The 25007-nt window shown below is 40.3% G+C and overlaps 3 protein-coding genes across 7 annotated transcripts; 1 reads left to right on the top strand and 2 right to left on the bottom strand.

The window, feature by feature from the left end:
- Nucleotides 1–67: 67 nt before the first annotated feature.
- LOC307016537 (uncharacterized protein) lies at nt 68–2307 on the bottom strand. The gene is made up of 3 exons (XM_079645665.1): nt 1999–2307; nt 1593–1866; nt 68–1348 (listed from the first exon to the last, which is right to left on the bottom strand). The coding sequence occupies exons 2-3, from the start codon at nt 1741–1743 to the stop codon at nt 327–329; spliced, it is 1173 nt and encodes a 390-aa protein (XP_079501791.1). The 5' UTR covers nt 1744–1866; nt 1999–2307; the 3' UTR covers nt 68–326.
- Nucleotides 2308–3634: 1327 nt separating this feature from the next.
- Nucleotides 3635–8764, top strand: LOC307015031 (G2/M phase-specific E3 ubiquitin-protein ligase-like). Of its 5 annotated transcripts, none has more exons than XM_079643372.1 (13): nt 3638–3834; nt 4700–4817; nt 4948–5063; nt 5184–5493; nt 5619–5710; nt 6110–6151; nt 6379–6446; nt 6530–6622; nt 6729–7039; nt 7148–7326; nt 7476–7648; nt 7781–7995; nt 8107–8764. In XM_079643372.1, exons 1-13 carry the CDS (start codon nt 3769–3771, stop codon nt 8346–8348), a joined length of 2025 nt encoding a protein of 674 aa, XP_079499498.1. In that variant the 5' UTR covers nt 3638–3768; the 3' UTR covers nt 8349–8764. The 5 variants fall into 5 exon arrangements, with proteins under 5 accessions (XP_079499500.1, XP_079499498.1, XP_079499496.1 ...); XM_079643370.1 differs by having other exon boundaries at nt 3642–3834; nt 4948–5072; XM_079643373.1 differs by having other exon boundaries at nt 3644–3834; nt 4951–5063.
- Nucleotides 8765–8843: 79 nt separating this feature from the next.
- On the bottom strand, nt 8844–12778 carry LOC307016176 (uncharacterized protein; the record flags this gene model as incomplete). Its single annotated transcript, XM_079645213.1, has 5 exons — nt 8844–9638; nt 10101–10319; nt 10667–11408; nt 11949–12048; nt 12719–12778. 5 exons carry the CDS (start codon nt 12776–12778, stop codon nt 9422–9424), a joined length of 1338 nt encoding a protein of 445 aa, XP_079501339.1. The 3' UTR covers nt 8844–9421.
- Nucleotides 12779–25007: the final 12229 nt, after the last annotated feature.

Raw genomic sequence — 25007 nt, 5'->3', positions numbered from 1 at the left:
ACATGGTTTCTTATTTACATTTACAATAACCCTCAATGGCCATTCATGGGAGCGTCACCAGACCAATTGTCATCTCTAGAATATTGTTGAATGAATTAACCCTGAATGTAGATGAAAGTTGTATATTGATTAGGGCTACACAATTTACAACACACAAAAAGATGTTTACTGAAAAGACTTGAACACAAGATGTTTGAACACAAAAAGATGTTTACTGAAAATACTTGAACACAAGATGTTTGAACACAAAAAGATGTTTACTGAAAAGATTAAATGATACTGAATAATAGATAGTTTCTTATTTACAAGACTACAGCTCCATTACTTTACTCCAATGGGACGACAGACACTGACAGATTAGACAAGGCACAGCAAATAACCCCAATCTTGTCAATTAATGCTAGTGCCTCACCTGGTTTTGTTAGCATGTGCTCTATGGGCACAGCCCTGCTTTGCAGAATCTGATATTTTCTTCTGAGTAATCCTATGACTCTTTCGACATGAATACGCACATTAGCTATTTTTCTTGTCTCTTCCACCTCGTATGCTGACAGCTGACTTTTCCCCCTGGTGAATGCAGGCATCTTTAGTGAAGCACAGTAAAATCCCACACTATCGCCAATATCGAACCCACGGTCTGCTAGGACAATATCTCCAGGTAACAGGTTTTTTAGGAGCCCACTCTGTATTGTGATCTGTTTATCACTAACTCTTCCTCCCCAGGCACAAGATATGTAAGTGACATAGCCTTGGGGAGCAACACCAATCAGAAATTTAACAGTATGGTGATGCTTGTAGTTGGACCATGTTTGTGCTCTAGCTAGTAAATTAGAGGGCCTCTCAATAAAAACTTCAAAACAGTCAACAATCACAGCAACTCTACATCCAAATGCCTGTCTGAATCCCATTGGCATTACAGCTTGAAGTACAAGTCGCTCTGGCCACTCAATTATAAATTCTGTACTCTCATGAAGTATGTCAATTAACTTATGCCAAATTCTAGAAGCAGTGGAGAGAGAGATGTTGAACCTGAAAGCCAAATCTTTCAGAGGGAGATTTAGTCTCAGCCTCAGCCAAACTAAAATGAACTGTTCAAATTTGGAGAGCACAGACATAGGGCCACAGGTGATGTAGGGCTCGCACAGTTGAAAAACCTGAAGTAAAACTAAGAAGTTGGGGAGCCCGGTGTAAAACTTTGTCTTCTCTTCGTTGTTCTCAAAGGACTCCTGGTTGAACTTTGTGTCCAGTGCCTTTGTCCGAAGATCTCCCAGCTCTGTTGTGTTCTGTCTCAGGACATCCTCCATCCTCTCGATGTCCTCCATCGTTAAATCAGTCTGGCATCCTGCATCTGCATACAATATAGCAGTAGCAAGCATAATTAGTTATTTAAAATAGTCAAATATGAATGTGAATTGTTGTGAAGTTATCTTTTTTGACAACCTTTTTACACACATGCAAGTTCTCTGTTCCAATTATTGCAGATTATCAAGTTAGTACTCTATTTTCTAAACCTAAACCTAATTCAAAGTTTGCATTGATTTTCTGACAATCACATTTGTAATATTTAATGATAATGCTGGTGGTTAATTTACCTTGTTGGTCATTTAATATCCCACTGGTGTCCTCTGGTTGTGGGCTGTCAGACGGGGGCTGCGTCGGTTCTGGGCTCTCGGTTGTCTGCAGGAGATCCAACGAAGCCTCTGCACATTCTGATTGTCTTTGTTGGTCTTCCTTGAGCTCCATCCTCTGCTCTCGTTGAAGAGATGCCTCTGATCTGGGCTTACTTTTTGTGTGATCTTGTTACTTGTTGGCTAACAGTGGGAGCCCAGTCTACCGACTCAACGTCACCCAAAGCGCTAGGGCACCCTAAAAAGTCCCAACAAAGTCCATATTAGACTACAAGTGACTTAAACATGATCAGTATTACTAAGTAAATAAGCATTTAACCACAACCCAATAATACATAAACAAAGCCACAAAAACCAAGTTAGCTAATACCTCTGATGAAGTGGTCGCTGCAGACACGTGCATTAGACGACTCTGCTCCTCCCGACCGCAGATGTAGGTTTGCAAGCCATTTTTTCCGGCGTTCTTCGGTTAGCTTGTTAAATTGCTCAGCTTTGTGGATGACAACCTTCGGCACTCGGTAAAACCTCTTGTTTTTCTCTTGGCCGGATCGATTGGAACAACCGTAAACCACACAACACACCGGCATTTTCACAATGGTAACAGCAGCTAGATCCTCTGTAGAAAATTACTTCCTGACTTCCAATGGAATTTCGCGCCAAAGGAACGCAGCGGTGTGAAGTCAAGTGAAACCAAGCTATACATAATACGTAAAATGACCAATTATCACAACATAATGTAGGCTCGCAGGCTGATAAACTAGGATATCTGATCTCGGTGGGTCTTAATGATGCTCAGTCAGTATATACTATTTCAAAGCAAATGCCTACTATAATATTTATATGATATGGCTTAAAGTGTACATACATTCGCTCACATTATAAAAGATGATCGGGTTGAATTGTTCTGACTCTTTTAACAATGTTAATGTGAGAAAATAACCTGTGATGATAAAATACATCGTATTGATCCGTGGCTCACTCATAACGCGCATGGCACTAGGGATTTTTGCTATTGGGACTCGGGTTTGAGCATAGCCGCGGGAAGTCATTTTGCTCAGGGGGTGCTGTCAAAAGTGGGGAGGGGGGATGCTTAAAAACAAGAAGAAAAAAGGCGGTGCTGTATCGGCTGTCAGCGATACGAGCAGAATAAATTGTTTGTTAAAGGCGAGACACGGCAGGCAAAAACGTAGTTTTTCATGCACTGGTACATTTTGAGATGTTGTGCTATTTTGATTCCATAACATGTTTTCTTTCAGGCTTTTGGAAGGAAAACATACAAAATACACATTTAAGTGTTTATTTTACTATAATTTGTCTATTTGCGTCTGTATATTTCTCCTAAATTCACCAAAAGTTAGCATTCTAACGTAACATAAAGCAGTGGTTCCCAACCTTTTTTTTACCAAGGCACCCATGAAAATATTTCTCGACCCCAAGGCACCCCAACTTTATGTAGATTTAAAAACCACTTCAGAGCTTAAACTAAAAACCATAAATACACCATAAATTGGTTTTTAAATGTGTATTTAATTGAATAGAATATTCTATAGAACAAATAATGTATTCACACATAATAACAAGAATCAGACTAAACATGTCAACACCATTTCTATGATGAATTCAATATTATAAACAGGCCTACTAAGTGGGCTCTTTTGTTTTGGCTGAAAATATTAGGCCTACCTGTGTAAAAACACGAATACATATCAATACAGTTATTATTTTACATTTGGATTTCAAAAGAGGCAGGCCTATGATCACTTAGATTAAATAATAACTTAATAGAATTGGAGGGATGAAACAATGCCCTCTGACCTGACTGTGGTCATGTGACTCATCAAACACATCCCAAATATGAAACATTCTGCATTTCGCTATCCAGATAATAGCCTACTGATTGACAAAATCATAAATCTAACATTTATAAGAAAGGCACACAAATTTACGGTGGCCCTGAGAGGCCAGGGTGCTGCAAATAAAAGAACGCTGCAAATAAAAAAAACGCTGCAAATAAAAAAAACGCTGCAAATAAAAAACGCCGCGATGCAAATAAAAAAGCCACAACGGAAGTGAATTACCGGGGACTATTATTGCTGATGCACATACGACGGAAGTTAATTACCGGGGACTATTATTGCTGATGCACATGCGTTTTTTTATGCGAGAGAAGAAGAAGGCTGGGGGATCTCCGGGAAACATCTCATGGGTAAGTTTATAATGTTAAAGTTACACAGGATGTAGATAATATCTGTCGCTGCCGTATTTATGACTTTAAATGACGTTATTTTGTGTGTGGGAGCAGATTATGTGTGTAGTGTATAATGTTAGTAGAACATAGCTTTGATCAAAACTGCAGAAAGCTATTTTCAAGTTGTTTGCTTGTCTGTAAAAACTGTTTGATTCTGCTCGATTTATCCGTGCAGCTTGAACCGTTTTAAATCTAGACCACACACACACACACACACACACACACACACACACACACACACACACACACTCACAGTATTCTTGCGTGTTTAACTGCCTGAAACTTGTCTTGCCCTTGTCAGTGGGGAGTGTCGTGATTAAGACACACTTGCAATCCATTTTGGGAGATTCCTTGTATTAAGCCAGCGTTGAAAGTAGTACTGATTAGTCTTTCCAAATGTGTTAGTGTTATTTAAAAACTAGTGCAGTGCCCGTTCGGGGCATGGCCGTTCAAAGCTTGTGCCTGTACTAAGCGGACCGATTGTTTGGCTCCCATAATTGCTGCTTGCAATGTTGTCCGGGGGGCGTACCCGATCGGAGCGCGTAGATTCGTCAAAAATAAAGGTTTAGAAAAATGAATCCCAAAAAATTCTAAATGAAGGATGCAAATCATCATGCAATCCGCAAGCCATATCCGAAAGCTTAGGTCGATCTGACAAATAGTCAGAGAGATATGCGAGCCACAGACACACACACAGACACACACACACACACACACGGACATTTCTTGCTTTATATATAGATAGATAGATAGATAGATAGAAAGATGTTCATGCAATTGAAGCGCAAAGCAACCTAATGATACTTTATTTGTTTTCTTGCAGGTCATAATGTATTGTCCTTTTTGTGGACAGCAGCAGGACTCTAAATCAGCCTTTTGCTGTTCATGTGGCAAGGACCTCAAATTCCTGTGTGATGTTGATAAAACAGGCACAAGTGGAGGTAATTTTTATTTTTTTATTTTTGAATTAGGCTTAGGCAATGTACACTCTATATCTTATGAGTATGGGTGAGAACACTGTATGTCTCTCTGTTCTTTGTCATTGACGATTGATTGGACTCTTATTTCAAGCAGAGGCTACAGGAAAAAGCACACTGGAGTTATTCCGGACTTTCCGGAGTGTAAAAGAGAAGGAGAGACGAGCAGGTTTTAAGAAAAAAAAAACACCATCAAAAGACAACCTGAAGGTTGTGAAGGTACATTTTTTTGCTGAGATAGACTAATAATTTGCCGACAGTCCATTCTGTCATGTATTTATAGTGTCACTGAACTAGTTAACAGTCGCCTATTTCGTTGTTTCTCTGTAGATTTCAGTAGGCCTTATGAGGCTGAAAGATGGTGTACTGAAGACTGTAAGAGGAACAGTACTTCCCCTTTTGATGCGACCAGAGTCGGATGCGGACGAATTGCAGAGAGCTGCTGAGCAAAAAATGAAGACCTTCGACAGAAATTTACATGGTGGTCCCTACGTACTGCTCTACCCTGACGGTACAAAGATAACTAATATACCAGGAACAGAAGTACCCTTCACTCTAAACGAGTACAAAGAGGTAGTGGGGAAGGCCTACCAACGTATCACACTGTACATTTGTACAGCTGAAGATTTCTTTACATCTTGTAAGTAATTGTGAAATTAATTACCAACCAAGAAGAGCTTTTTAAATTGATTTGTTTGTCAAGGAAAGCACTCTGTTGTTCTGAGTAGTCTAAAATCCTCTTATACCTGTTCTTGTATTTCACAGCTCAGGAAACCAGCTCTGAATCCAACTCATCGGATTCAGAGGTGATCATCATGAGTCCAACTTCTGCAGAATTCAATGCAGCTGATACATTAGTGAGTACTACATTTGTTGTATCTTAGATCGCTTATATTGTAAATTCTATCTGGAAGTGAAAATGTTTCTAGATTTCACATAGACGGCATATTTTTACGATGAAACATGTCCCAAAATAGCATTTTAAATTGCGGTAAATGTTGCAGCGTCCTGGCCTACACATATTTTACAAACTTAAGAAAACAACTTTATTTAGTGCAGATCCCTGCAAAATCACACCATAATAATGTGTATGTTTTTCACTGAAAGTAATAATGTAAGAAGGATCATTCCCCCTGGCGCAAATCACATACACTTTCTGTTAGAATAATAGAATTCAATATTTATGTTCAAATGTGTTAAGCTCTAGTTCTGTCAAATTTGAAGTGTCACACTGATATATTGTCTTTTACTTCCAGGTATGGGAACCTGCAGAGTCAGGCAGTGATTCAGCAGCTCCGGTAATTGTGGCTCCAAAACATTGTCTTTTGTTCACATTTAGCCTTGTCTGGAAATATTGTCACACAATTAATGTCTTAAACTACATGAAATAACGTGTCACACTGACCCAGAGATCCACGTTTGTGTACATTAGAATAGTCTTTTCTTTCTAAATCAGCCCTCAGATAGCCATGATTTAAAATACTTCAACTTACCTGTCCTATCCCTGTTATGGTTTGTGATTCAGGTCTTATTTTCTGACTCACAAGAGGGCCCAGGAACATCAGGAGGTGTGCTGGAAACTGCGTGCTATAGGTATTATACTTTCCTTTCTACAATTCAAGTATGTTTTATATGAAAACATCAACAATGTAAACTTGTGTATGTCAATTTCTCAGCAAATATACTCAGCTGTATGCGCCCATTGTAATAGAGGATAAGGATGACTCAGACAGTGTTGAGTGCAGTCATGACATTCCAGAGGATACAAAGTAAGAGAAAAGTTACCCTTACTTCAACTGTGGTTGTTATTTTTCCTGATCAAAAATGTGTGCTATGGTGTACCATTTAACATGGTCATAATTTATCTGATGACAGGGTGGACCAGCAATCACTTTCTGAGATAACTGCAAACCTGGCCCTAGAGATTGACCATCGAGCTGTCAGCAGATTTAACATCTGTCGCTCGAACATCTGGGATGGAGCAGTCAGAGGATTCAAAAGGGCAACATTCTCAGAAAAGAAAGACATCCTGGTGAAATTCTCTGACGATGAAGGGAGGTTTGAGGAAGGTCTCGATACAGGTGGCCCCAAAAGAGAATTCCTCTCCCTTCTCATGAAAGAGCTGAACAAACGGCCCATATTTGATGGACCTGTGGAGAGCCGCTACCTGGTCTACAATTCAACAGGTTCTGTTTTGTGTATAATGTTTTAAAAGAACCCATATTTCAACCTTGCAGTGTTTTCAAATATAGAAACTGATTTAATATTTCTTTATTCTGCATTATCTTGGACAGCTATCAGAGAGGATGAGTATTATTTAGCAGGGAAGATGATTGCTGTGTCCATTGTGCATGGTGGACCAGGTCCTAATTTTCTGTCAGAGGATCTGGTCAGCTACATCTCAGGGCAGAGCAGTTTCAAGGCATCTGTCGGAGACATTACAGATGAGGAGATAGGGAAAGTCCTACAAGAGGTATGAGAAGGGTGTGAAATTCTAGAATAGGTAAAGAGAGAGTTTTGTCCACTTAAACCATTCTTTCAAGATATACTTCTGGCATTACCATTTTTTATAATTACGTGTCATATTTGAAATGTGTGGGACTCTGTTATCTCTTCTTTTAGATTCAGAATTCACCCTCAGTGGAGATCCTTCAGGACTTGATGATACGGAACAGTGCCATGTTGCAGACTGCTGGGTGCTTCAGACATGTCAGGTCATGTGAAGAAAAAAAAATGATAGTAGAGGATTACCTGAAGTGGTACATAATCCACAGGAACAACACTGCAATCGAAAGGTAGGTTTTTGTATTTCATTGTTATTGCTAAAATAATTCTGAAAAACGTGTTGCTGTTGTCCCATTTTCTTGCTTACTTACTTCTACATGATGCACATGTATCTTTGCATGCATCTTTTAATTGTATTTTAGATTCAAGGCTGGACTTGAAAGTTTGCAGTTTCTGACAGCTCTGCAGCAGCATCCGACGGTCCTGACCCCTGCTCTCTGTCATGCCGATGTGAAGCTGTCTGCTGCAGAGATGGAAAATCTGTTCCAGCCTGAATTTAGTCAACAGGGAAGCAACAGAAGGGCTCAGGAAGAGAAAGCTATGAGTTACTGGGCAGATTATCTTCTCGATTGTGAAGGTTAGTCAATTTGCTCTTGTCTGATTTTTATACACACAGATTATAAAGAGTTCCGGTGTTGATGTAGATAGTATTTACTGTCAATTGATTCCAATGTTCTCTACTTTTTAGAAAATGACAGCTCAGTGACCTTGGAGGAGGTGTTAATGTTCGCTACAGGTGTGCCATGTGTGCCTCCTGCTGGTATGAGTCCTCTGCCACGCCTTCAGTTCCTATGTTCTACAACGTCAACATTCCCAATGGCAAATACCTGTGCCAACATTTTAAAGCTTCCTCTTTTGGACACTTATGGTGCCTTCAAAGCCAACATGAACTTTGGCATTAATAATTCCCCCGGCTTTGGGTGCCTTTAAACAATTAAATAACTTGTGGTAAAAGTTAATGTTCCCACACACAGTAGCTACACAGTCCGTTGTTTTAATGTTGCGATCTGTCAGACCAAAATGTTGTGACGTAAGAGAGATGTGAGTATTTTTCATGGCAGATTTGTCCTATTTCATATCTAACATGTGAACAACACCACACATTTGTATTGTATTGTTATTATATTCTCGTTAGGTAGGTAAGGTAGACCGTGGTTAAATCAAGAGTTCAGAACATGTGTTAAGATGTTTTACAAATATTTACATAAACAGTAAATAAAGACTGCAAAAGGCACCTTGTTGTGCAAATGTGCCAATTTTGTTTTGCCCATTTTATCAACATGTTTTTACATGGACTTTGTGAAAGAGTAAAGCTGAATGACTCTTCATTAAATGGTTTAAAAGTGTTTCATTTTAACGTAAGGACTTGTTTTTCTACGTATAGCATATATGTTACACACTCGCTACAAAGATGACACGGCTGTAGCTGGTTCACAAGATTTTATTCTCAGATCCACTGTGAAAACAGAAATAACAGTAGCATATGTGACTGATGCAATGAATGAATGTTATTGTTGATTCATCAATTTGTTATGGGCTGTGTCTGAAATCACTCAATACTCCCTATATAGAATTCCCTATATAAGGAGTAGGGAGTAGTGAATGAGTGATTTCGGACACGCCTTGGTCTTTAAAATGTCAGAAAGTGAAGCCTCACAGAGAACAAATTAATCCAGCAAATATTCACATTTTAGAGGCTGGAACCTGCTTATATTCAAAATTAAAATCAATTACCAAAATATTAGGTGTATAATCTTCTGACGATCGACCATTCAACTGATAACACGGATGTAACACTAAACATGTTTTACAAAATACATGAATATGCTGTATGTTTATTTAAACAAAGAAAGGTTTCAGTCTAATGACTTATGCAAAGATACAAGCTGAATATTTCACTGGACTTATCTACTCAGAATTGCAGCATTCTAAATAATATTCAACCTACATTGGAAACTTGTACACACAAAAAAGGTTCTGGGGGGCTGGTGGGGCAATGTATTCTACACTCCAGACATGTTTTTCATGGAAATGTAATTCTGAACAGCAGCTGTCCAGTTCACTGGTGGAGCCAACCCACTCCGTCTTTGCAAGTCCACAAAATGCATCTCCAGATTCTCATCACCACACAAATTGTACTGGGATGATGCTTGCATGATGCCATCAAAGTGGTGTAGGGCTTCCCAGGACACTGGAAATCCACACTCCCTTCCGCCAAACCTATGACCAGTCATAAATTGAAACATGAGTCAAGTGATTACAAATGGATCATTTAACCCCCCAAACATGCTAGATAAGCATTATAACTAAAACTCCATTGAGTCAATTCTTCGTTAATTAAATCCTAAACAAAGAGCTTTGACTTGAGAAATTAATCTCAGGTTGACAGCAGCTCTTTCAGTCAAATATGGTCATTCTACTCACTTTCTAACACAAGGTACTTTTTGGAATTGAGTAAGATAAATCGACAGAATAGCTTTGGATATCTTCTGATTTAGGTTTTGTGTTGGAATCCATTTTTAGTCGTTTAAGACTTGAAATCATTTTGAAATAATGAGTTTTCAGACTAAATGAATCACGTTATTTATCAAGTGACAAACTTGTCATATTGGGCTGATACACCAAATTATATGAAGTCAGATATATTTTAAAGTAATATTACCAAACAATTTGAATACAAACCTGTGAGGCAGGTGGTACATGGCATCAGGTTTACCTGATGGACACTGAGACAGGCGAACAGGTCTGATGGTGTGGTTGTTCCACAGCTGTCTATACTCATCGAGGTCTTTTTGGAAGATGCCCAAAAACACATATCGCAGCAGACACTTGTGCTCATGGCTCCCATTGAAGAGGTGCCTCTCTCTAAGGTCACTGAAGAGCTCGATCCAGAACTGAGTCCTAATGGTGGAATTCAAAACTTTTGTATTTCATGAAAAAAAGACAACTTCAAGTAAAAAGTCACAATATTTCTAGAGATGATGAACATTTCTTGGTGCGCTCCTACATTATTTCATTTGGGAGCACATAAACTCCCTTGGGAAAATGTTAGTGTACAGCTCTAATGTAATTTCACAATTTTTTTCATCCAGATAGATTTAAAGTATTTGGGCACCTCTGTAACACACACACACACACACACACACACACACACACACACACACACACACACACACACACACACACACACACACACACACACACACACACACACACACACACACACACAAGACCTTAAAAGGCTATACCTTTGCTTTCTGAAGAAAGACCACCAACTCTCGATGCGCTGGTTTGCAGTTGAGGTACCATACATGTGACTGAGGGCTCCTGCAAAATCATCTGTGTGTTGAGATCGTAATGTGCAGTTAATGGCTGCCATAGTGCCGTTTTCAGTTCCACAGTCAGTGCGAAGGCGGGCTGGAAGTAGTCCAAACTCCGATACACACTGCAGGTAGTACTGCGCAATGATGCCCGGATCGTTGTTAGTGCTGCCACTCCTGAGCCACATAACTTTCCTTGAAAAGCCGTCGATGCAGCCACTGATGGCAATACCAAAGGGTTTAAGTTTATCATATCCATCAGCGTGCCACACTTGGTTTGGTCCTGCTGTGACGTATCCCCTTCGGACAAACCTTCGCCTGGAACGAAGTTGAACACCAGATGGATCTAGTCTGGAAATCGTCTGTCTAACATCCTCCCTTTTTACTGTCAGGTGATACTTTTGTTGCAATGTCTGCCACATAGCTCTGTAACCCAACAGCCGACCCGAGCCTCTCAGTTCATGTGCAACAGTTTGGTGTACAGTGCCAATGGGAGTGTAGTCTGTCCTTCTTGTTAAGCCAGCGTTCTGTAGCCTCCTCTTTAAGGTCCTCAGACTAAGAAAAATGTTGTGTCTTTTTTCTAGAAAATCAAGTATCACTTCATAAGCGTGTCCCTCCGTGAAGTACTTGTGGATGAGGCCTGCCTTGATTCCTTCATTAGATGCTGTGACTGAAGGGAAAAGACAACAGTGTCATTAGGAATGAAACTTAATAACAAAAAACCTATTAAGAAAAAAATGAAAATGTATCAGTAATGAGGAAAATACCTGAAATGTTTGATGCATAAGTGTATGTTTTCAGTATGTTCAATGCGTGAACAATTCCAGACATGAGGAGCAAAAAAGAAGAGAAATAAACAGGCAAAGGACAACATATTGGGATACTTACATAATTGGTAAGGATAAAAATACATATCAATCTAGAGGTAGCAAACAAAAAGGTACCCTTTTAATGCCTGTATTTGTGCATAAACGCATCAGAAGGCTCAACCCTCAGCACATGAAGGAGCACATAATTGGTCAACTTTGGTATTTCACCTGATTTTTTTACTTGTTGGCATTTTTTTTTATCAGTAGTTCTAAATCATGTTGAAATTGCCATGACTTACAATAATATGTGTATAGCATATATTAAAATGGCAACAAATCATATACAAATAAGACATTATCACTGTACTGGTGAAATTCTTGACTTTTAAGGAGGAGCTTACCATCTTCGAGAAAGGGAGCCAAACATTCAATGTTGCTGCCACAGGAGCCGCAAAACCTCCCAAAACACCCAGCAGTCCCACAATATGGACAATACATTGCCTGTGGAAAAAGAGCAATGTGAATGTTATTCATTTGCAATTAAGCAACAGCTACTTGGTAAGCTATTGCAGCAGGTAATGTTACCTGCAAACAGCTGACACTAATTTAACAGCAGATATCAGCTGCAATCACTTAATATCTGAACCATGCATCTACAATGTCAAAATACATTAAAAAAAAAAAAAAGATTTAAAGCCAGTACACTTCTCAAAGGAAGCACGTCTTGGATAGGATAGAGACCCTTCTCTATCTCTAAGCAGGATAAGAGACCCTCATTTATCTCTAGACAGGCACATTTAGATGACATGTTGATGGAGTCAAGATTGACTACAGGATGTTAGTGAAGATCTGTACTTGTATGTATTCAATATAGGGCTGGGCAACGATTATAACGCGTTAACTTGCCCAGCCCTAATTCAGTAAAAGTTGTTCCTTCAGAGCATGTTGAGGAGAGGACCCGAGCTCGTCTGTTGAATAAAGGCATATTCAACTTACTTTGTGTGTCTTAGCATCATCTTTAAGTCCCGGTCGGCTCAGATCCGTTTGTTTAGAAAACAGCTAACGTTAGCAGATAAAAGTAGCTATGTTCTACTAACATTATACACTACACACATAATCTGCTCCCACACACAAAATAACGTCATTTAAAGTCTTAACATTATAAACTTACCCATGAGATGTTTCCCGGAGAGCCCCCAGCCTTCTTCTTCTCTCGCATAAAAAAACGCATGTGCATCAGCAATAATAGTCCCCGGTAATTCACTTCCGTTGTGGCTTTTTTATTTGCATCGCGGCGTTTTTTATTTGCAGCGTTTTTTTTATTTGCAGCGTTCTTTTATTTGCAGCACCCTGGCCTCTCAGGGCCACCGTACAAATTAACATCCAAACATAAACATTTATCAGACCGTTACACGGTGCTAGTGCGACACTTGTGCCTGCTTTTGTGAGCAGAGTCTCTTGATGCGTGGGGGGATAGTGGACAGCGCAACGCGGAGGTCCTGCTTCACTGACAGCCGTGCCCGGGTCTTGTTTTTGACATATGCGAGTGAGGAAAACGCCAGCTCGCACAAGTAGGAGGTTGGAAACTGTAAAAGCACCTTGATGGCACTCTCTGAGAGGGATGGATACTCGTGTCCCACAAGCAGCCAAAATATATCCAGACGTAGTTCCCCGTGCTTCAGTTTCAGGGAGCGGTCCATAGATAGCTCTGCGAGTTCATCCTGAGCTCTGCTTTTTAAACTTGTGGCTGATATTAATGTTATTTTAGACTTATTTTGCACTGCTGTTCCATCACGTTCTGTCATCCCTGCCTGTGTTGTTGAGGGCTGGGGTGCTTCTTTATTTATTGTCACTACGTAACGGTCCATCTTGAAATTATTTGGCGCGAGGATAAAAAGCTGCTCTGCACACCGTAAACAATGACGGCTGACGTGAATTATGAGAATTTAAGCTGTTTAATATTTCTAAATCGGAGCAATATGTTTTATTAGCTTATGAACTCCATTGTACATGTAATAAAATAAAGTGTATATGAAGTGAAGTTTATTAAGTGAGAAAAAAACAAGGAACATAAAAATACGTTTTTTTGCGGCACACTTGGACAGTGCTCGCGGCACCCCAGTGTGCCGCGGCACACCGGTTGGGAACCACTGACATAAAGTACCACGACCGCTGTTTGCACCATGTTATGAGATATCGTTCGAAAGCTCCGTCTCTCCTGCACAATCTCATCGGATCCAAATATGGTCATTTCCTTTGTATCAGCAACCAATCGTGAAAGTACAAAAGGGTCTTAAACCAAGAAATGAAATCTCATTGGCTGGTGTCAACTTCTGACAACGTGATTCGTTCAGATGCGTCACGTACACCACTTGACGCATCTGCTAAAACACTTCCTGGTTAGCTTTCCGCTAGAAATTGAAATCTCAAAATTGCAAAAGTACGGCGTTCACAGAGAAGAAAACAACAATTGTCACTTGCACGAAGCAAGGTAATACAAAAAACAAATGATGCCGAACATGAAATGCCTTCACGGAGTGCGTCGAGGCGCAAGCTGTCATCCAAAGAACAGGAGGGTTTAGCTAGAGTCACACTGCAATCTTTAAAGGTCTTTTTTTCAAAATGAGTTTTTTCTCCTACTTTGAGTCCGAAATTTCCACTTCAGTTGCACTTACATACACCAAACCTTCCAGTTATATTCCTATCAATATTATGAAGGCTTTTACAGAAGGGTTTGTTCATATGTCATTCATATCTGTAATTATATAAGATTGTATACCTAAACAAAATTGATATTTTAGGGCTGTTGACAGTATTTTCCGATTTATGGAGTGATAAAAAGAGATATACAAAATCCCTTCTGTAAAAGCCTTAGATGCTAATATGACTACAAAATGAAACAAGAATTTTGAACCTGGCTTTATCCAAAGTTCAGATTTCGTTTCCTGAAATGTGTTAAAAATATTTTTGCATATTCAGAAAACTTGTAATAGGACTACAAGTAACAATTGCCTTATTGTAGGTAATTAGCTGGAGACATTTTTAGCTGATATCTTTAAGTTAAAAAAGATTACCCTATTCACCTGGGGTGTCTCGCCTTAACTGTTAATAATAAACCATTATAGACCTACATCACTTAGCAACAGCTGCACATGCCCACATGCTAACTATGGGTCTTACAAACCTACATAACATTACATATAGTCAGAAAATATGATTTACAATATTAATAAAACTATGAATTCAATTTTAACTGATTGACAAGGCAAAACACTGCACAGCGGCAGCAGCATTAAAGGAAAATATCGTCTTACCTTGTGTTGGGGCTTCACAAAACTCCAAATGTAGCCTTCCTCTCTGGAGTGGCACTAATGAAGACCCTCATTAGAGCAGATACATCCACATTGTCCAAAATATTACTATGGACATGCATCAAAGTCAGATGTGTCAGTCTCTTCTGTGTCATATTACTCGAGTTGTAGAGGTGGTGGGCTGAGGAGTAGCTGGTGGTCCACTCTTTTTATTGGGTTGTTTGTTGGAGAAAAAAATCCAAAATCCTTTTTTGTGCCATTCTAGAAAGTTGTCACTCTGCAGTGTGTGTGTCGCGTCAATTACGTCACTATCCCACGACCTACGAACTAGATGACTCGGATTTTACTTATTTGGAAAATAAATTCAAGCCAAGCTGACTGATACAAATATATACTATGACTATTATATGCTACTTTATACAGCTAATTTTATTTTAAGTGAAATCATAACTATTTAATGTAGTTTAATCATTTTTATTTAGGTGGTCACTCAGTTTTCAAATGTACACCACTCGCCAACAGGGGGTGCTGCAGCACCCCCAGCACCCCTACTTCCCGCCGCTATGGGTTTGAGTCCAGCATGAGCTTTTGTTATTTTCATGTCGATGGACACTGAATAATATTTTTGAATAGAGCTCATAATATTGTTTGCCGAGAACAAAATTAACGATCAAGCAGCATTATAAATTCTAAATCTCCCTGCAAATGTAGCAATGACATTTCTGCTTCTATCTTTGCAAAACGAGTAAACAGTCAAATTTGATCTGGATAAGTGCGGCAAAGTGCAGAATACCGTTTTGATAAGGGATACATGTGTGTAGTCTTTAATATTAAACATGATTGCTGGTTGATAACCACAGAACTCGTATCACAGTTTAATCTGAGCGGATCACTGTTTACCACAGCTCTCCACGCTGTGTTGGAGATGGGTGTAAACAACTCAGACAGACTGTATGTTTCACTAACAGACGGTATGAAAGTATAAACGGGTCTCAAATCAACTCGACATCATATTAATAACGATACATGATACAAATATAAGACTGACAACAAGAACAAGCCACAGAAGTCGTATCACAGTTTATCCTGGGCGGATCACAGCTCCACAGCTGAAGATGCTGCTTTCAAACTGTGAGTAAACAACGTGTGCTTCACTTGTAGGCTGTCTGAAGGTATACACAGGTCTCAGATGGACTTGGTATCACATTAAGAATGATATTCAGTAATAAGTCTGGCAAAAATAAATGGTTGAAATGATTTATTCAAGCTTGCGATGTTTTGAACACACATCCCCAGTCACCTCATGTGTCTTTTTGTAGTCCTCGCTGTCTGTGGCAGCGCCAGAGATTTTCTCTAGGGGGTGCTGTGGGGTAGCTTGACGTTTCATAGAGGGTGCTCAAACTTTAAGGGTTTCCCATTAATGCACCAGCGCTACAGTTGAATTTTCTACTGTCTGCAACACTCCCCACACGCACACACAGTGTACCCGCGACTGTTACAATGAAGGCTCGGTAATCAGCTCACGGCATATAGGTGTAAGCAGGGGTAAAGTGCTATTTTTACAAGTGGGGAGTGGACCTCACCTCCTTTAGGAGGGTCCTCACCTCCTCTAGTGGGGTCCGGGGGCATGCTCCCCTGGGAAGATTTTTTTTTAAATATTGAAGTTAAAAGCATCAATCTGGTGCACTTTGAGAGCAAAATGAAGAGATTTATGGATACATCTCTCAACATACATATGAAACAGAACTGTAAACAGATTTACTATTTCTTTATAGATATTTTACAAATCACTCCCCTTTTAAAACAAACCGTTTGAGACCCACTGAGATAACTAGACTAAAGTTAACTATCTAAACACTGAGAGTACTTCACCTGAGCTGAGGTTATCTGAGACGCTCAGTCTGACAGGAGAGAGTTCTCCCTCCACCTTGTTGTTGAAAAAGCTCCTTATATCCGTTAGCTTGGCTAGCTAGCACCAGATGCTAACCACAACGATCTCCGGTAGAGACCCACCGGTGCTTGCGCACGCACACAAAATGGCTCGTGCCACACACACACACAGAGCAGAGCTTGAATGAAACACAGAGAGCCACAAGTAAGCTACTTGTACTCACGAGGCCTATTATGTGCAGAATCCCTCTCGCTTTCAGGTGGTTTTGATTGAGTGTCCACACGTGGACGTTTAAGGACTAAAAAACGATCCACTTTGCTGTTAGCAAATAATTTGGCGCTCCAGCTAACAGGAAGTCACTCAAGTGTCACAAAGTAATTTAGCCTATGGGTATGTCAAAAATCTAATGGGTGCTGGCCATTGGCCTAATCATATCACCTGTGTTGGCTTTATGTTTTCGGTCAAACATTTGTTTGTTTCACATTTGCATTGACGTAATCAATAATTTTTCTAATTTAATAAAAAAATATATATATATATTTCTTGGGGGTGCTTAGGGGGTGCTTTGGCAATCCTGGGGGGTGCCACAACCTCACACACTGGTACTGAATGTGCCTCAAAGTGTTCCTATGGAGCCAAATATATCAAAAGATTTATGTAAACGACAGAAGAAGCGATCGAAATGTGTATTTCCTGGTTATTCGACAAAGGCCACGCCCCTGATACATCTGCCTATACCGTTATAGAATATCACCAGTTGTTCGGACCACATCTTATTCGGTAATACCGTTGGTCTTGTCCCTGTTAGGCTTCAGTACGGTCTCCCTTGGAGGTTGTAGGTGGGGCTGTTAGTGTGGTGTGAACGTGGTTGGAGCTATTAGCTCGGGAGCAAGCCGAGGCTGCAGGTGGAGTTGCCGCTTTGCTGGTCGCTTCGCCGGGCTTACGGTAGTAAGTGCATAAGTACCCGCCGTAATTAGCACCTCAAGACTAGCGGGGAGTTTAGCTAGTTTCTGTGAGGCAGTTAGAGTAGGGTGACCTGTAACTGTCTTCACTTTCTGTATTCATTTGTTCCCACGTTGTATTTTTTGGTTCCTACCTTTTTATGTGCAACATTTAGAGGCGAAACTAATCTGCTGTCTTTTGTGCTACATCTGTTTAATCGACACACTGGATATTTGCAAAGGCAGAGCAACGCAAGACGTTAAAGGAAAACTACGGAAACCAAAGGAAAAATGCATATAAAGTTATCAGCCCCTCTAGGTGACTAGCAGCCTACGAGGTACGTTTCGTGCTGGTTTTGTGTAATTGTGTGTGGTTGAGCTGCAGGTTTGTGTGTTTATGTATGTATGCTATGCGCTAGCTTGTGCTACATGCTATTGTTAGCTTGTGCTACTTACTGTGTGTGATATGTGCGCAGTTTATTGTGTAATTGGCGGCATTAACAGTGATGACATATGCATATATTACATATTTATTTGTTGTTTACCTTTTATATTTTTCTGTCTTATAACCCAGTTCTCACGGGTTGGGATAAGTCCCACAAGAATAAACCCCGTATTTAATCAAGACCCCAGCCTCGTGTCATTTACTGGAGGGGGCAACAGTGAGAACTCGACTGCTCCGCATGAGTAGACGAGTAAAACGGCGCCAGACGGCAGCGATCCATGGACGGCACGGGACATCTCCGTCGCAGCATGTGCATCTGTAGCAGCCATCTACACAGCAGCACAAGATCCAACTACTTCTGAAAGGTCCAGGTGTTTTAGTGTAAATGTAGGTGCAACAAAGAGACTTTAAAGTGCCATACAAAGAAAATGGGACATTTTCATTGTTCATATAATCTGTGTTAATGTTATTTACTTACCTTTCTAATGGAAGTTAAAGGTTGTTAATATTGATTTGTGTATTAAGGTATCTGCAGTAAGTATTTGCAGACTAACTAACAAAGTACATTTAAAGGACAATATATTTCAAGTGATAAGTGTTGAAGAAATGTACCAAGTTTTGTTGTTTGCCTATATCATGATCACTTGTGATTTTCATTTAAATAAGGCTCAATAGCTGTGTATAAGCTTAAGATAACTCAAAGCTCATATCTAAATTGGCTAACTACTTAACTTTAAAGATAATTAAATATTAGAGTTAAAACCACACTTAAGTAAACAAGTAAAATGTCAGATGTTGAGTCTTACACTAAGAGTGATGAAGTGAGTGTAGTAGAAAACGAGCAACCACAGGCAACTGAAGATCCGAACATGGATTCCCTTTCCACACAAGAGCCACAAAGGAGCCAAAGAGTCCGGAAGTTAACGGAAAAGGGCCAAGAACTGCACGATGAGCAAGTAACAAGACTTGTACACCGTTTCAGTGTGAGCTACAAAAGGTGGAAAGATATCACAAAGGAAGCCAAACAAGCGCTAAGTGGTCAATGCTCTAATGACCTGCTGCATGAATACATCACTAAGGTAAGCAAGACCTCCGATGATGTAAATATTGCTTATGAAGAGTTGAGGCTCATTGACATTCCCGACCATGACACACGTCGCAGAGAAGACACCTGTGAAGCAGTTACAAAGACAATCATTGAGACTGCAAGAGAACGAATGGACACAAAAAAAGACAAAAGTCATGAAGAAGAAGAAATTGGTAAAAACCAGACAGAGTCTGTATGCAAATCTGTTGCCTCTGTTAAGAGAAGTACTGGCTCTCATGTCACCAGGTCCTCGACTCATTCTCGTAGCAACTCGAGAGCCACATAAAGAAGTTCATTCCTCTCTTCTATCAAAAGACAAGAAGCCGCTGCTGAAATTGCTGCAAATGAAGCGACTTTAGAAGTAATGCTCGAACAGGAACAACAGATCGAAGAACTTAATATACTGGAGGCTGAAGCTGCTCAGTTAAGAGCCAAACAGGAGGCAGAAAATGCTGAGAGGCAAAGACAGTTACAAGCCAAGCGGAGACAACTAGAGCGATTAGAAACAATGAAGAAGCTAAAAGCTGCAAAGGCGAGGCATCAAGTATATGAACAGAATGCATGCTCAGACGAAGAAATTAGCGAGCTGCTCCATCAACATGTTCCTCTGGTTGTGAAAGAAGAACTCAAGCATAAAAGCAGTGAACTGCAAAACCACTCACCACCTCAAGCTGCGACACAACAAAAACAAGAAGACAGTACTTCAGCTCTTATCAGAGCTCTTGCAGAGTCCATCAGTGCAAGTCGTCTACCTGTACCTGAACCTACAATGTTCAGTGGTGACCTACTGAGGAACTTATTGTTAATGTTACTGTTAACTGTACTGGAAGGTCTCCTTTCGTACACTCGTTGACAGGAAAAACATCCCAGCTGAAGAAAAGATATACTATCTAAGAAAGTATGTGGGTGGACCCGCCAAGAAGGCCATAGAGAGCTACTTCCTGCTAGGAGAGTCAGCCTATCATGCCGCGTGGACCATCCTAGAAGAGAGGTACAGTAATCCTTTCCTCATTGCTAAGGCCTTCAGAGATAAGCTTGATGCATGGCCCAAGATAAGTTCCAAAGACAGCGTAGAACTTCAAGAGCTCTCTGACTTCCTTCGCAGCTGTGAGGCTGCCATGTCACAGATCAAAGGACTTGAGATACTTAACGACTGCTACGAAAACCAAAAGATGCCTGCTAAACTTCCAGACTGATTGACCTCAAGTTGGAACAGAAAGGTCACAGAAATGGAAGAACAAAATCACACGTTCCCAACCTTCAGCCAGTTTGTTACATTCCTCACAAGTGAAGCCAAAATAGCTTGCAACCCAATAACATCTCTCCATGCTCTAAAATCAAAAGAAAGCAAAAAAGGCAAGATTTTAACAAATAGAAGTCCTGTATCAAACGTATTGACTACAGAGACAAATGAAACCGCAGACGCCACAAACTGTCTTTTCTGTGAGAAGGCAGGACACGGTCTGCATGAATGTTACAAATTCAGGAATGAGACAATCTCTGAGCGAGTCAAGTTTGTTCAAGAGAAGAAGTTGTGCTTTGGCTGTTTACAATCTTGCCATCGCTGAAAGGAATGTCAAAACAGAAAGATGTGCGAAACATGCGAAAAGGGACATCCAACTTGTCTCCACGACAATCGCACCAGAGAAGAAAGAATGTCAACTAAACATGATGGTGCAAGAGAAAGCACAATGGAACATCCACAAAATAAAACGGCAAGCACACCACATGAGGCAACATCCAATACAGTTTTCCAGAATGTTAAAGACCCCCATATATCCACAATCGTTCCAGTGTGGGTGTCAGCCACAAGTGAGCCACATAGGGAAATACTTGTGTATGCACTCCTCGATACACAGAGTGACACAAGCTTTATCCTTGAAGAAACGGCAAAGGCTCTTCGCACAAAGAATGAAGCAGTACAGCTAAAGCTCTCCACAATGGCTTCAAGAAGCACAGTCGTGTCATGTAGGAAGCTAACTGGTCTCCAAGTGAGAGGAATCTACTCGGACAGGATAATACCTCTGCCAGGAACCTACTCAAGAGAATTCATCCCTGCAAACAGAGACCATATTCCCACACCAGAGACTGCAAAGGCGTGGCCTCATCTTGAACACCTCGCAGATGATATCGCTCCTCAGCAAAGCTGTGAAATTGGCCTGCTTATCGGCTACAACTGTCCCCAAGCTCTCGTCCCAAGAGAAGTAGTGCCTGGTGAAGAAAACCAGCCCTTTGCACAGAGAACAGATTTGGGCTGGAGTGTTGTCGGCTTTGGCAATCCCTGTCTCGACATTGGAGATATGATTGGAGTAAGTCACCAGGTAACCGTGAAGCAAGTGATGCCAAGTCTCCAGTCTTCAAACCTCCCAAGGGAAGTACACTACGTCTGTAGAACACAGATTAAGGAAGTCTCACCTGCAGATGTCAGCGAGGTGCTGGAATCTGACTTTGTCGAAAGAGCTTCTGAAGATAACCCTCCATATCAGACAAAGGTCTCAGAGCACAGCAACTTCAAGCCTCAAATTGGTTCACAGGCCCTGACCTACTTTCGCAGAAATAGCTACCAAGTGGAGAAGTCAAGGTGGGAGAGATCGTGAGTAGTGACCCAGAGCTTAAGAAGGCCCAGGTTCATGATACCCAGGCAAACTAACTAAAGTCGCTACTAGATCACCTTCACAAATTCTCAGAGTGGTTAAAGCCTTTGCCAGACTCAAGCGCCTTGCAAAGGAAATTAAAGGTCTCAAGCCAAGGTCCTGTGAAGCCACACGCTTAGAGGAGAGGAGAGAAGCAGAGCTGACCATAATCGAGATGGTTCAAGAAGCAACACTCTCTCAAGAAATAAAGTGCCTTCAGCAGCATAAGGAGTACATCTCCAACAAAGACCAAAGTGGATCAAGGACCGCAGAAACGTCAAGGTGAATGACGTTGTCATTCTGCAAGACAACACTATACCACGGGGCCAATGGAAGCTGGCCAGGGTTGTGGAAGTGTACCCAGGAGGGGGTGGAAGAGTAAGAAGGCTCAAGCTGCTTATCAGCGACTACCTTGGATGGAAAGGGAAAGCGCCTCGCTAAACCTGTCTACCTCGAAAGGCCTATCCACAAGACGGTGTTGTTGTTGGAAGTAGACTAAGACTCAGTTACTCTCACTCACACTCTGCACTTATTAGGTCTAAAAAAAAATAGTTAGTTTTTACATTAATGTATATCGGTTTTCTAAAAACGTTATGGAAATCACAGGTGATTTGGTGGGAGTGTAACTGTCTTCACTTTCTGTATTCATTTGTTCCCACGTTGTATTTTTTGGTTCCTACCTTTTTATGTGCAACATTTAGAGGCGGAACTAATCTGATGTGTTTTGTGTTACACTTGTTTAATCGACGCACTGGATATTTGCAAAGGCAGAGCAACGCAAGACGTTAAAGGAAAACTACGGAAACCAAAGGAAAAATGCATATAAAGTTATCAGCCCCTCTAGGTGTCTAGCAGCCTACGAGGTACGTTTCGTGCTGGTTTTGTGTAATTGTGTGCGGTTGAGCTGCAGGTTTGTGTGTGTATGTATGTATGCTATGCGCTAGCTTGTGCTACATGCTATTGTTAGCTTGTGCTACTTACTATGTGTGATATGTGCGCCGTTTATTGTTTAATTGGTGGCATTAACAGTGATGACATATGCATATATTACATATTTATTTGTTGTTTACCTTTTATATTTTTCTGTCTTATAACCCAGTTCTCACGGGTTGGAATAGGTCCCACAAGAATAAACCCCGTATTTAATCAAGACCCCAGCCTCGTGTCATTTACTGGAGGGAGCTACAGACCAGACATCCCCGTTTTCCGGGGACAGTCCCCGTTTGTATTGGCCTGTCCCCGGTGGAAACTGTCCCCGGAAATGTCCCCGTTTTTTTAATATACGTTAAAAACACATAGCAAGGTGAAATAAAACGTTTCATGTCAGGAAACACTGGGTAAACAGACTGTGGTCATGCCAGCCCCCACTTCGGAAAACACAGTCAAGCCAGCCCGCATGTTGTATTGCGGTGCACAAATATCCTATACATTACGGTAGAGGCCTGTAAAAAATGCCTTCAAAATAAAAGCGTTTACTCGGTCAATAACAAATATACCTAAAAAACACACCAAACATATTCATATATACTGGAGCTTAAATTAAGAAATATGTACTATATAATGTGATCAATAATCATTTAAAACAAACTACGTATAACTACCACATTATAACTGAGTGAATGTAAAATGTAAGGATACAGTTATGAAGACATATCTGACCTTTCCACTGGGTGACTAATGTGACACCATCTCACAACACTCCTAAAATAACATTACTTTCTGAAGCACAATTTAAAATGTATGCTGTTTACACACACAGCGCCACAGGAGGTCTTTCCTCCCAGTGGCAATCAAACTCTTTAACTCTTCACCCCTAAGTAAAGGGCACTGAGAACTTCCACACCAACACTATGTGCAATATACTGTAAGTTCCATCACTGCAATACACTCGCTGCTATATATATATATATAACTATGTGCAATATTATATCATATTATTATTATTAGTATTATTAATAATACTATGATAACGTGCAATTACGTAACTGCCACTACGTTTTAATTTTTGCACTATAACTACTAAATAATGCTAATAATAATTGCATTGATTGTGTGACTTTCTATGTTTCTACGTTTCATGTTGTCTGTGGATGTTTAATTCCTCTTTTTGCTGCTGTGTTTATTGTGTTTATTGTATTTTGTTACTCTGGCACAACAATTTCCTTCGGGATAAATAAAGTCTTATCTTATCTTATCTTATCTTAAAATCTCAAATTAGATCTATTGTCCATCTAGATTTTGATTATTATTTAATGGAAACTGTCCATAATCAAAGACTCATTCGAAGTCAATCAAATACTTATTTCACTACAGGGTGATAGCAGGAGACCCCATCTAGTCAATCAGAGAAAATCCGGACAATCTGATGTAGAGTTTCAAAATAAAATACTTTTGAAATCTAATATATGGGCTATCGTCCTTCTGTTTTTATACAAGAATAAATAAAAAACTGTCAAATTATCAAAGACTTATTTCACTCCAGGGTGATAGCAGGACACCCCATCTAGTCACTCAGAGAGAATCAGGACAATCTGATGTACAGTTTCAAAATAAAATACCTTTGAAGTCTCATATATGAGCTATCGTCCTTCTGTTTGTATCCAACAGTTAAAATGTTTGAATTACATTGAACCAGTATTTCCCCCCTTTTTTCTTGAACAGTGAAGAAAATTGGATATGTTAATGTTATTTTGACCGCAAAACTCAAAATGTCCCCGGTTTTAATTTTGAAAATCTGGTCACCTTAAGTTAGAGGGACAGGCTGCGGTAGCGTGTAAGTAGCGTGGGCGTGCCACACAGTGTTGTCGTGATGGAGATTGTGGAGGATTTTGTGAGAGCGCCTTCAGAGGAGCTGCTGGAGGGTGAGATCAGGTTGGCTGGAGGGTTTCTCCCGTGAGCAGCTGATCTGTGTTGCTGAGCATTTCCACTCGGATGTTGGGGATAAAAGAATGAAGGAAAACATAAGAGCGATTGTGAAAGCAAATCTGTTCGAGTTAGGTGCTTTCAAATGGGGAAAGTATACTGTTGATCCTGGCAGAGACAGTGTCAATCAATCAATCAATCAATCAATCAATCAATGTTTATTTATATAGCCCAATATCACAAATGTTACATTTGTCTCAGTGGACTTCACAGTTTGAACAGAATATCAG

This window comes from Notothenia rossii (genome assembly GCF_949606895.1).
Source record: "Notothenia rossii genome assembly, chromosome: 8".
Classification (NCBI taxonomy): Eukaryota; Metazoa; Chordata; class Actinopteri; order Perciformes; family Nototheniidae; genus Notothenia; species Notothenia rossii.
The sequence above is the reverse complement of the archived record's forward strand: the minus strand, read 5'-3'. Positions and strand labels throughout refer to the sequence as shown.